This window comes from Puma concolor, chromosome C1 (assembly GCF_028749965.1).
Source record: "Puma concolor isolate L17-30 chromosome C1, mPumCon1.1.hap2, whole genome shotgun sequence".
Taxonomy (NCBI): Eukaryota; Metazoa; Chordata; class Mammalia; order Carnivora; family Felidae; genus Puma; species Puma concolor.
In genome coordinates, this window is record NC_141674.1 from 20863695 (window position 1) to 20875874 (window position 12180).

Below are 12180 nucleotides of genomic sequence, written 5' to 3' on the forward strand. Positions count from 1 at the left end.
GAGGAAGAAATAAAAGCCGTCTGTAAACCATTAAAGTGCTCCGCAAATACTATGAAAGCCCTAGAGGATGGAAGTAGAGTGAGGGATTTCAGGAGTTTGGTTACGGATCTGAGGGTCAAGGTTGTCGAATTCTCCCATATTTGGGCCTGAATTCTCAGACTAGGATGTTAGGGCTGAGATCATCGGTACAATTTTATGCTAATCGAAAATTCTTGCCTCCTGTCACCGTGCTCTGGCGAGCAACAACACTGTCACAGCAGCTCCTCCAATCCGAGCCCCAACCGTATGACGTCATCGCCCCGCCCCATTTCTCCAAAGCCGTTGCGTCCTGTCTCTAAGCTACTGTCCCGGGCACCAGATCCAGCGCCGCCTGCGCAGTGGCCCGGGGCGGGACGGACGCATGCGCGCTGCGTGGAGGTGGGGCTAGTGCGCACGCAGCCCTAGCCCCCTCCCCCGCCCTTTCTCTTCTCGGTTTCCCCGTCAGGGTGCGGGTCCAGTCTGGTGGCTGCTTCCGGTAGGAAAGCGCTGCAGGGCGAGTCGGCCTCAGTTCCTCATCATGTCTTACGGTCCCTTAGACATGTATCGGACCCCGGGGTCCTCTGGGCCCCAGCTCCGGGACTTCAACAGCATCATCCAGACGTGCAGCGGCAACATCCAGCGGATCAGCCAAGCCAGTGAGCCGCGGTACAGGGCTGGGGGGCAGGGGCCGTCCCGGGGACAGGCCTGGGTGAGGGTGCCGGGACGCGGAGCCCGGCCGAGGCTACGGCTAAGGCCACACCTGAGGCCATCTCGGGCGCTCTCCTGTGGGGGTGGCGGGTTGCCATCCCCGAGTCTATCAGGCCCAGCCTCCCCGAGGGTCCCGAGCCCCAGCTGAAGCTTGAGTTTCTTCTCTGGTGTTCTCCTCTCACGGTCTTGGGGCCGAAACAGCAGTCCTGACAGCCCTAGGGTGGGAGGGGTGTGTGTGTCACCTCGGGAATAGTGAGTGAGTTGACTTGGCGCAGTGGTCAGCCGAGTTTTTCCTGTCATCCGCCTTCCCCCCACCCACCTCTCTTTCCTCTTTGGCCAGTTTGGATCAGGAGTTGTTTACTGAGGTAGATTTTAGGTTTACATTCCGCTCAGCTTCTTGCTCCTTGGAAATTAGCAGCTTTCAATTAAGGGAAGTGGAGAGGGCATGTGTTTGGGCGACCCAGCTCTCCCTGTGATGAATTTGGAAATCAGATACAATAACTTGTATTTGAGGGACGAGGTGACTTCTGTTTTAATAAAGAGAATTCACCGAAAACATTTGGATTTACATGATTTTGTCTTTTGTAGCATAAGATGTGCACGTATTTTTGGATTTCAAGCCGATGAAGTTTTTGCATTCCTTCCCGATTTAGCCGCTTTTTTGAACAAATCTCGTACACAGAGAAGCTCAGGGACTTGGCCACATTCACACAGCAAGTAAGACATGACAGAGTTAGTGGCGGATTTCAGAATGTCATTGCTTGTCTTAAAACCACCTCCCCATCATTAGGTTCTGAGTAGGACTGATTGAGTCAAATGCAGCCTGTTTCTTGTGCTTGAAAATCATCTCAGAGCCTTATAAACAGGTCAGCAGCACAACTTGACTTGGAAAGAATCCTCATTTATTATTGTGTTTTTGTGAGCTTGGCTGTACTCTTTTAATAGGTAGAACTCAGCTGGTCCTGAATTATAATTACGTTCTACATAAAGAGGGGGGAAAGTTTCTGATGAAGAGCGTGAGACTGGGTGATATGGAAGTGGAAGGAAGAATAAATATGTGGCCTGTATATTATAGAAATTAAAAAAAATTAATATGACCACTGGTTAGAAAGTATAGTATTTTGTGTTGTAATTCCTCCTTTTGTGAGGGAGCTGTAATACCAGTTAGGTCACAAGAGTCTACTTCAAGGCTGAAAGTTTATTGTTGAGGCTAAGTGTAATCTTAATGTCTGAAATATTCATCCTACGTGGGTTTTTTTTGTTTGTTTGTTTTGGTTTTTTTGAGTATTAGGCATGTGGTAAGTGTAGGAACTGGCATAGATTCTTTCACCAGGGAGCCTGTGGAGTTGTAACAACTGAAATACAAAGTTGCAAGTGATCAGTACTACAGAAGAGGTATATAATAACATTGTGCAGGTGTTCAGGGGAGAATGATACCATTTTCATTTGGGAGGAACCTGGGAAGGCATTATGGCATTTGAGCTAGGTCCAGAAAGTGGTGGAAAGGATTCGAATTTTAGACAGTAGAGAAGGAAATAAAACGCACAAGGCATGCTGGTGGGAAAGTATGGGGTATATATAGGAAAGTAGAATGATTTAATTTGGCTGCGGGAGTGGACTCCAGAAAGTAGCGGAGAATTGGGTTGGAAAAGTTAATTTGGGGCCCAAACCTGAAAGGCTTTAAGTGTTAAACTAAGGGGGCTTGGATTTAATTCTTCAGGAGTATATATATTGAATTGGAAGGGAGAGACTGGAATTAGAGACACCAATTAGGAGCTGTGAAAATGAAAAGGAAGGAAAGGATAGGCTTCTTTGGTAATAGACTTGACAGGATTTAGCTGTTGGTTGGGTGTTGGGCTCAAGGGATCATTGGAGTCAACTGTTAATAACATTAATAGGTTATTTTTGAGTACATACTGTGTGCCAGGCAATGCAAAAAGTGCTTTATATGCATTATCTTATTTTTTTTTTTAACTACTCTGTGAAGTAGCTACCAATATTATTTCTTTGTATGGGTTAGGAAGCAGACTGAGAAAGTTTAAATAATTACCGAGCTAATAAATGGCAATACCTGAATTTGGAACCACATCTGTCTCTTATGACCAGTAATTAGCTTTTTTATAATTTTTAATTAATATTACAGTTTGTAGCAGCCCTTCAACTTCCGAGTGACCTTTTTTTTTTTTTTTTTTTTTTTTTTTAACTCTCCATAGGAAAGTGGGGAATACCTGAGGCCATAGAACTTTCTCATGTGGTGTGTCTAACCTCCCTTGCTAGATTGTTAGCCCCTTTGAAGAAGCATGGGGCATGACTTATTCATCTTTATATTTCTAGTACTTATCTCAGTCCCAAATATATGATAGATTCATACATGTACTGTTCAACAAATATTCTTTGAGCACCCTCTGTGCGCTGGGATTGGAGTGATGAACAAGACAGACAGAATTGCTGCCCTGAGAATGTGTGTGTACCTATGTGTGTGTGTATACATATATAAATATCCAGTAATGATTAAATGCCATGAAGAAAATAGGGTAAGGGGATGGAGAATGAAGAGAGAAAGAGGGTGGGTGTTCTGTATTTTAGATCAGATGGTTAAGGAAGGGCTCTGTGAGGAGGTGATATTTGAATAGACACCTGAATGAAGTGAGGGAGAGAGCCATGTGAGTAGCTGGGGGAAGGCATTCTAGGCAGAGGTTATAGTAAGAGCAAAGACCTTAGTGTGTTCAAAGAATAGCAAGGAAGCTAGTGTGGCCGGACTGCAGTTAAAGAAGGGGAGCATAGTAAGAAGTCAGGGACGTAGCCAAACATCTTATCATTTAGGGTCTTGATGCTTTTTTTTTTTTATTAATTTTTTTTGATGTTTATTTATTTTTGACACAGAGAGAGAGACAGAGCATGAGCGGGGGAGGGGACAGAGAGAAAGAGGGAGACACAGAATCAGAAGCAGGCTCTAGGCTCTGTGCTGTCAGCACAGAGTCCGACGCGAGGCTTGAACTCACAGACCATGAGATCGTGACCTGAGCTGAAGTCGGACGCTCAACTGACTGAGCCACCCAGGCACCCCTAGGGTTTTGATGCTTAATAAATAGTATATTTAAAGTGAATGAGGTTTTTCCACCATCTTTGAACTCTTACTGCCTCAGTTTCCTTGTACTGGGTGGTACCTACCACATCTTATGACCCTAGGCAGCGTGAGTTGGAATTCTTCCCTTAGGGTTGTTAGATGAGGAATGGGGAATTTGAAATTAGTAGGGTGACATTGCTTCTACCCTGTTATGAGGTTGGTGACTTTCCCCAAACCTCTCCCAGACATGGCAGACATACTAAGTACACACTCTCAAATTGAGCTCACAGACATATACCCATGTCCAGAGAGCCCTGCAAGCACTCTACCCATTGAAAATTTGAGAGAATAGCTATTCTTTTTTCTCAGCTGTCCAGCCACAGATGTAGGTTTGGAATTACTGAGCATATCAGCTGAAATATGGCAGGCCACCATGTGAGTTGATATAGATACAGCTAAGGCTGACTGCCTGGTACAGCAAGGGTTGTTATCAGTATGTGTGGGGTACAGAAGAAATATACTTAACTCTGCCTATTATGGAGTGAAGGGTCTGGGCAAGTATTGCTGTGTCAGATATAGGAAAAGACCTAATAGCCTCCAAGTTAGCTTTGCTTCCAAGAGCAGCATTGCTGTTCTTTAATATTGCTTATTTATTGATAACAGTTTTTTAACTAAAAATAAATAAATAAAAGGCAGTTGAATTTTTAAAACTGATTACTGTGAAATCCCATGGGTGGTCTTTCACAGTTATTTTTGCATTTGCCATTTGCTTTTTATTTCATTGCCATCTCGTAAATCTTCATGATGTCAACATGTGTATCGCAGCAGCAAACTCTCAGTGTCTCTGTTTCCATTCTTCTTCATCCTGATAATGTATCAGCAGTATGTCTAAAATCCTGGCTTGTTTTTTTAAGTATATTTACTTATTTTGAGAGAAAGAGAGACAGCGTGAGTGAGGGAGGGGCAGAGAGAGAGGGAGACAGAGGATCCCAAGCAAGCTCTGCACTGTCAGCGCAGAGCCCGATTCAGGTCTCAAACTCATGAACTGCAGGATCATGACCTGAGCCGAAATCACTGACCAAGCCAGCCAGGCGCCCCTAAAATCCTGTTTTGATTATACCACTCACCTCCTCAAGAGCCTGTGGTGGCTCTCTGTTGTCTGCTGCATCATATCTTAACTTTCTTTGTTTTCACTCTTTGTCATCATTTTTTTTTTAAGATTTTATATTTCAGCCATCTCTACACCCAAGGTGGAGCTTGAGCCTACCACCCCAAGATTAAGAGGCATTTGCTCTAGGGGCGCCCAGTTGGCTCAGTAGGTTAAGCGTCCAACTTTGGCTCAGGTCATGATCTCACAGTTCGTGAGTTCAAGCCCTGCATCAGGCTCTGTGCTGACAGCTCAGAGTCTGGAGCCTGCTTGGGCTTCTGTGTGTGTGTGTGTGTGTGTGTGTGTGTGTGTGTGTGTGTGTCTGTCTGTCTGTCTGTCTGTCTGTCTCTGCCCCTCCCTCACTCACGCTGTCTCTCTCCTTCAGAAATAAACATTAAAAAAATTTAAAAAGAAAAAAAAGAGTCATTTGCTCTACCGACTCAGTCTCTGTCATCTTAACCCAAATTAGCCGTATTTTCTACTTATCTTCACTCTTTGCTATAAGCAGGTTATTTTTCTTAACATCCTTAAACACTGGTTTTTGCTTCAAGTTTTTGCACCTTCTGTTCCTCCTTTCTTTAATATCTTTCCCTACCTCACTATCTAAATTATACAAATCCTCTGAGTTGTGCTTAAACCCTACCCCTTGCAACTAAGCCTTCCTTTGCTTTTGAAAGAAAGTGAAGTCAGAAGGGGCATGAGCTTTCAGGTCAGCCCTTCGGTGACTGAGTCCTCGCCCCTCTGTGCACTGTTAACCTTGGGCAGCTTATTTCCCTTTTTTGTTGCAACCCCAGGTGTGAAATGAATGGAATTGTTAAAATGGGGCATTTGAAAGTAGAGTGCTTGGCACATAGTAGACATTCAGTAAATGGTGATATTATTGGTCGAATCTCCTGCCCCACTATGCTTTAGTAGCTAGGTGAGCAGTTTCAGGAGTCACACTGCCCGGGTTTGAATCCTAGATCTGCTTCTTACTTACCTGTGTAGACATACTGCTTTACCGCTCTATTTCTCAATTTCCTCATCTTTAAAGTAAAAATAATAAATAATCTACTTCATAGGGCTTTGAGACTTGAATGAGGTAATTATGAAAATTGCTTAAAACAGCACCTGGGGCGCCTGGGTGGCGCAGTCGGTTGGGCGTCCGACTTCAGCCAGGTCACGATCTCACGGTCCGTGAGTTCGAGCCCCGCGTCAGGCTCTGGGCTGATGGCTCGGAGCCTGGAGCCTGTTTCCGATTCTGTGTCTCCCTCTCTCTCTCTGCCCCTCCCCCGTTCATGCTCTGTCTCTCTCTGTCCCAAAAATAAATAAAAACGTTGAAAAAAAAAATTAAAAAAAAAAAAAAAAAAACCAGCACCTGCAACATAGTAAATGTTTAAGAAATGTTAACTATCCTTTTATGTTGTTGTTTTTCTTTGAATTCACAGGCACTTTTCTTTCACAGTTTAGCATTTATTTATATTCAGTATTCTTTAATTCGTTTTTTTTTTTTTAACCTTGTCATTCTAATTAGAGAGATTACTTTTAGTTTTCTGGGGATAGAGACAGCATGCATTGTATAGTTCTCTTTAGCTCCGGTGTCTGGCACAGCAATGGTTATGTCGTTGGCATTCAGTATGTACTCAATTGATGTTATCATTGCTGAGTATGTTGTTCTTGGTCTTGAGTCTGATAATAATAGCTATCCTTCATTGAGTTCTTTTCTGTGCCAGACACTGTTCTAAATTTAGCCCCGTATTATCTTATTTTATTCTCTCAAAAACCATATGAAAGTTCTCTTGTTATTCCCATTTTTTAGGTGAGGAAACTGAGGCACAGAGGAGTGGAGTGTTTTGCTCAAGATAGGAAAGCTGAGTCGGGGCGCCTGGCTGGCTCCGTCAGTGGAGCATGTGACTCTCGATCTTGGCATCATGAGTTCAGGCTCCACGTTGGGCATAGAGCTAACTTAAAAAACAAGAAAGAAAAGAAAAGATCATAACACTAAGGAGTAGTGGAGCCAGGAGTAACACATAGGCGGTCTTAATTCAGAGCCTGTGCTCTTAATTAACCATTACATATTTTGACCTTTGATATTTAGTGCTCATGTTCAGTTTGGTTTAGAGCTTTCCTATTGTAATAGAGTGGCTACTTTTTTTAAAGTCAGGTCATTTTCGTTGTATGAAAACAGAATATAAACCTAATTTTCAGAGTAACACACTGAGATGACTTTATTGTCTTAATCACCACATAGGCCTTCATTTTCCCATTTGGTGTAAATAATGTTTTTTCTTTGAATTTATATTTGTTTTTTTAATATACTATGACAGTAGTTGCTTTGATATGACTAGACCTTGATTTGGATTTAGGTTCATTCGGAGATTCAGATTCTGCTTAAAACTGATATCAGCTGAAAGTACATAAAGAGTGTTCAGTATAGAGTAGTTTGCAGTGTGGATATCAACTGTGATGTATAATAAGTTGATTTGTTTTGTAGTCTTCATAAAAGTTTTAGCCAGGACATGCTTTTAAAAATAGGATATCGGTGATGGAACTTGAGGTCTAGTTTTAAAAATAACAAAATTGCTTACACAGAACTGAAGGACTTGTCTTTCCATTTGGCCTAGTCATCTGGTTTCCAGGATTATGCAGCATTTCATAGAGGATTCTTTTCATCCAAAAGGTTGTAGCAAATCAGTCTAAGGTAAAACTTTTATTTACTAGAATGCTTAGAAAAAGGGTTTTCTCATTAGTCAAGATGACCAGAAAACCCTTTTAGATTCAACCCATTTAATAAAAATCTTCGCAAAAATATCACTTTACTTTTTGATATTTTATGTACACTCCAGTGAAAATAACTATATATATGAACATTCTATTCCTTTTTGTGCCTTAAGCTCATTAAGGGGTGAAATTCTTCAATGGAAACTAGATGGCTCATTGAGTCATTATTTGTGTTTTAATGTTTATTTATTTATTTTTGAGAGAGAGAGAGAGAGAGAGAGACAGAATTCCAAGCAGGCTCCCCAAAGCCGAGAGCCTGACCCAGGGCTCGAACTCACAAACTGAGATCATGACCTGAGCCGAAACCAAGAGTCAGATGCTCAACTGACTGAGCCACCCTGGCGCCCCTCATTGAGTCATTAGTTTTTAGTAACCCCCTGGTGTTGGTGGTTATGCAGGGCAGTATACAAAAAATTCTGTTTCTTTGGATTCTAGTAAAGTAAGACACTACTCCCCTTATGATTTGAGTTTTGGGGTATCTGATACCTGAGTCTTGCTGGAAACTTTTAGGAAAATGCTTTAATATTCAGGAATTTAGAAAGACTTGATGGAGGCATAGATTGATTTTGGTGCTTAGCTAGCAAATGGCCTTTTAAGTCCCCCTCTCCTGCACTTTCATAACCCTCCCCCAACAAATTCAGGTAACCTCAACAAACAAGAGAAGTCAGGAGAATCTAGATGAAAAAGTTCTCAGCTGAGAATACACAAAGAACAACTGATTTTAATTGATTTTCCCCCCATGTGCTAGAAAATTCCCACTGCTCTCTAGGGTATTTAATAAAGCTTAAAAAAATTTTTTTTTTACATTTACTTATTTTTGAGAAACAGAGTGAGACAAAGCATGAGTGGAGGAGGGGCAGAGAGCAAAGGAGACACAGAATCTGAAGCAGGCTCCAGGCTCTGAGCAAGTGGTCAGCACCGAGCCTGATGCAGGGCTCAAACCCATGAACTGGGAGATGATGACCTGAGCCGAAGTCGGGCGGTCAACCGACTGAGCCACCCAGGCGCCCCTATTTAATAAAGTTTTTAAAGTTTATTTTATTTTTTAGTGATCACTACACCTAACGTGGTGCTCTAACTCACGACCCTGAGATCAAGAGTTGCATGCTTGTCTGACTGAGCCAGCCAGGTGCCCTGGGTATTTAATGTTTTGATAGATGATTAATAACTTGATACTTTGACATATCTCTAGCGTTTCTAAGGAGAGTGCTCTACTTTATAAAGACAGTCAATGATAGGAGCTCTGTTTCCTTGAACTTTTTTTTTTAAATTTTTTTTTCCAATGTTTTTTATTTATTTTTGGGACAGAGAGCGACAGAGCATGAACGGGGGAGGGGCAGAGAGAGAGGGAGACACAGAATGGGAAACAGGCTCCAGGCTCCGAGCCATCAGCCCAGAGCCTGACGCGGGGCTCGAACTCACGGACCGTGAGATCGTGACCTGGCTGAAGTCGGACGCTTAACCGACTGCGCCACCCAGGCGCCCCTGTTTCCTTGAACTTTTTAAAGATCTACCTTAATGTGTCATCATATATTCAACCAACTACTTTCTGGAGGGGGGAGTGTGTTACGCAAATACAAAAATGAGTAGAATGTGGTCCCTGCTCTCCAGAGGCACAAACTCAGTCCAGTCTCATCTGTACACACGTGGAACCTCTCTAAGCCAAACTCTGGCTTGCCAAAAACACTCCTTGGTTACATAGCATCGTTCTGGGACTATGCTTATTCATATTGTTGAATTTTAGCACTGAGGAGTGATGGGAATACTCAGAGATCATTTCATCCTCACATAGGTGTAAATATTTTATGAGGAGGGGCGCCCGGGTGGCTCTGTTGGTTAAGTGACTGACTCTTGGTTTCGGCTCAGGTCAAGATCTCACAGTTCTTGGGTTTGAGCCCCACATCAGACTGCGCTGACAGCACACAGCCTGCTTGGATTCTCTATCTCTCCCTCTCTCTGTGCCTCCTCCACTAATGCTGTCGTTCTCTCACTCAAAATAAATAAACTTAAAAAACAAAAAGGAGGGTGGTGCCTGGGTGGCTCAGTTGATTAAGCATCTGACTTCAGCTCTGGTCATGGTTTGTGAGTTTGAGCCCTGTGTCGGGCTCTGTGCTGACAGCTCAGAGCCTGGAGCCTCCTTCAGATTCTGTGTCTCCCTCTCTGTCTGTCTGTCTCTCTCTCTCTCTCTCTCTCTCTCTCAAAAATAAATACTACAAAATGTTTAAAGAAAAAGAAAAAACAAGATTTTATAATGAGAAAACACCTCACCCCCACAACTAGTATTATAACGATAGTTAGTACTCAATATATGCAAGTTAAACCTGAATGCCACAGACATTTGGTGAAAAGAAACCCAACTACATGAAATGAACTTGGTTGGTGCCATACATCTAGTTAGTGGTCAAATCTGGCTTAGAGGTCAGGTCTCAATTATTCCTCGCTCATGTTCATTCATAGCTTTTGTCTTAAATAAAGTGTCATGATATAAAAGGGAGGTTAACTCAGTCAACAATGACTTATGTACCCACTGGGTGCCTGGCACTCTGCTGGACTCTGGTGAGTACACAGGAGTGTTCCCAAAGGTGGGAGGGAGTTGGGAAGAGAACAGGTTAGAGCAAGGGCATCAGTCTACCTGGAGCAGAGAGCTGTTCAGTTGGGGAGTTATCAGATAAGCAGGGTGGGGCTAAGTGGAACACTGGAATTGAGACCTGCCCTGTGTTACTTCATTCTGTTTCCATTTAGTGTCAGCCTTTTGAGAAAACATAATGTGGCGCGAAGAATATAGCCTTTGGAATTTGCCCTGGGCTTGAGTTCTGGTTATTATGATACTCCGTGGCTTCCCATTTCATTACAAGTTGAAGTCCTTGATCTAGTTTACAAGGCCCTATATAATCTGGCCTCTGCCTCTGTCCACTTTTCCTCTCTCTTGCTTGCTCTATTTAGCCACAATGGTCTCCTCACTGTTCCTCCTTCACAGGAAGCACTCTTGCCTTGGGACTTTGCCTTAATACTCTCTTTGTTAGAAAGCTTCTCCCCCATATATTTGCATAACTTGACCTTTCACTTCCTTTAGATCTCTTCTCTGTGTCACCTTCTCAGAGAGGTTTTCTCTAACCACCCTGTGTAAAATGAGCACCCTCTCCTTGCCCTGTCTTTCCAGCCCTTACCTGAATTTATTTTTCTTTATAGTACTTATCACCACCAGATATATACTTATTGTCTCTTTAAAGTGTTAGCTTCTCTTTCTAAAAAATGTTTATTTATTTTGAGAGAGAGAGAGATCGAGAGCGAGCTTGGGGGAAAGGCAGAGAGAGACAGAGAGAGAGAGAGACAGAGAGACAGAAAGGGAGAGAGAGAAATCCCAAGCAGGCTCACGCTATCAGCACAGAGCCTGATGTGGGGCTTGATCTCACAAACAGTGAAATCGTGACCTGAGCCAAAATTAAGAGTTGGAGGCTTAACAGACTGAGCCCCCCAGGTGCTCCTAAAATGTTACCTTCTTGAGAGCAGATTCTTCTAGAGCATAGGACAGTGTAAAGTAGGTATTCTGAATGAATGGAGAGACGGATGGATGGATGAATAAATGAGTGTTGTTGTGCTTGTGAGCCTCAGTGAGCCCATCTATAATATTGAGAGCATAATGCTTATGCAAAGGGTTTTTGGAATCAAATAAGATAATGCTTATCAAGTGTAAAGGAAAAATACTCCTGTGTTTCCTCCACTTTAAATACTTCTGACATCAGATGTGTGGGTTTTCCATACACCAGACAATTCTGAGATTCTTCAAACACCAGTTGGATTTCCTACAATTTAACTCAATTCTGACACTTCTGCCTGGAGTTAATATCAGATCCCACAGGTTAAGGACTGGGTCCCATGTGACTATCCCTTTTCAGATACCAGTTACAAGTTCGGTTGTCACATGTGCTTCTGACCAGTGGGCTGTAAAATCAGAGGTTCCCATGAGCCCCTCCTTGAGTTTGATTAATTTGTTAGAGCACCTCACATAATTCAGGAAAACATTTGCTTACTAGATTACCAGTGTATTATAAGAGAGCATAATTCGGGAACAGCCAGGTAGAAGATATGCCCATTCAAGGAAGGGGCTTGGACACCCTCTGACACTGTCTGTGTATCTTCAGCTGTTGACCAACCCAGAAGTTCATCAAGTGTACTTGAAGAGTTTTTATAGAGCTTAATCTGTAGTGCCTATCACCCTCCCACCCCCATTTCCCTAAGTCTGTGGGTGGGACTGAAAGTTCTAACCTTCTAATCACTTGGTCATTCTTCTGACTAGCCCCACCTAGCCTAAGGCTATCTAACTTTAAATCACCCCAGGAGCATAAACTCAGTGTGCTCAGAAGGGGGTCTTTATGAATAACAAAAGACACTCCCATTGTGCACAAAATTCCAAGGGTTTTAGGTGCTTTGTGCCAGGATCTGGGGACAAAGACCCAATATATTTTCTATTATATCACAT

The 12180-nt window shown here is 42.9% G+C and overlaps 1 protein-coding gene across 1 annotated transcript in view; it reads left to right on the top strand.

Annotated features, from left to right (window-relative positions):
* The first annotated feature begins 433 nt into the window (after nt 1–433).
* The window catches only part of STX12 (syntaxin 12), a 42988-nt gene continuing 31241 nt past the window's right edge, over nt 434–12180 (top strand). Inside the window, exon 1 of the mRNA XM_025931424.2 lies at nt 434–674. Coding sequence (XP_025787209.1) covers nt 557–674 — 118 coding nt within the window. The 5' untranslated portion in view covers nt 434–556. The remainder of the gene's footprint in view (nt 675–12180) is intronic.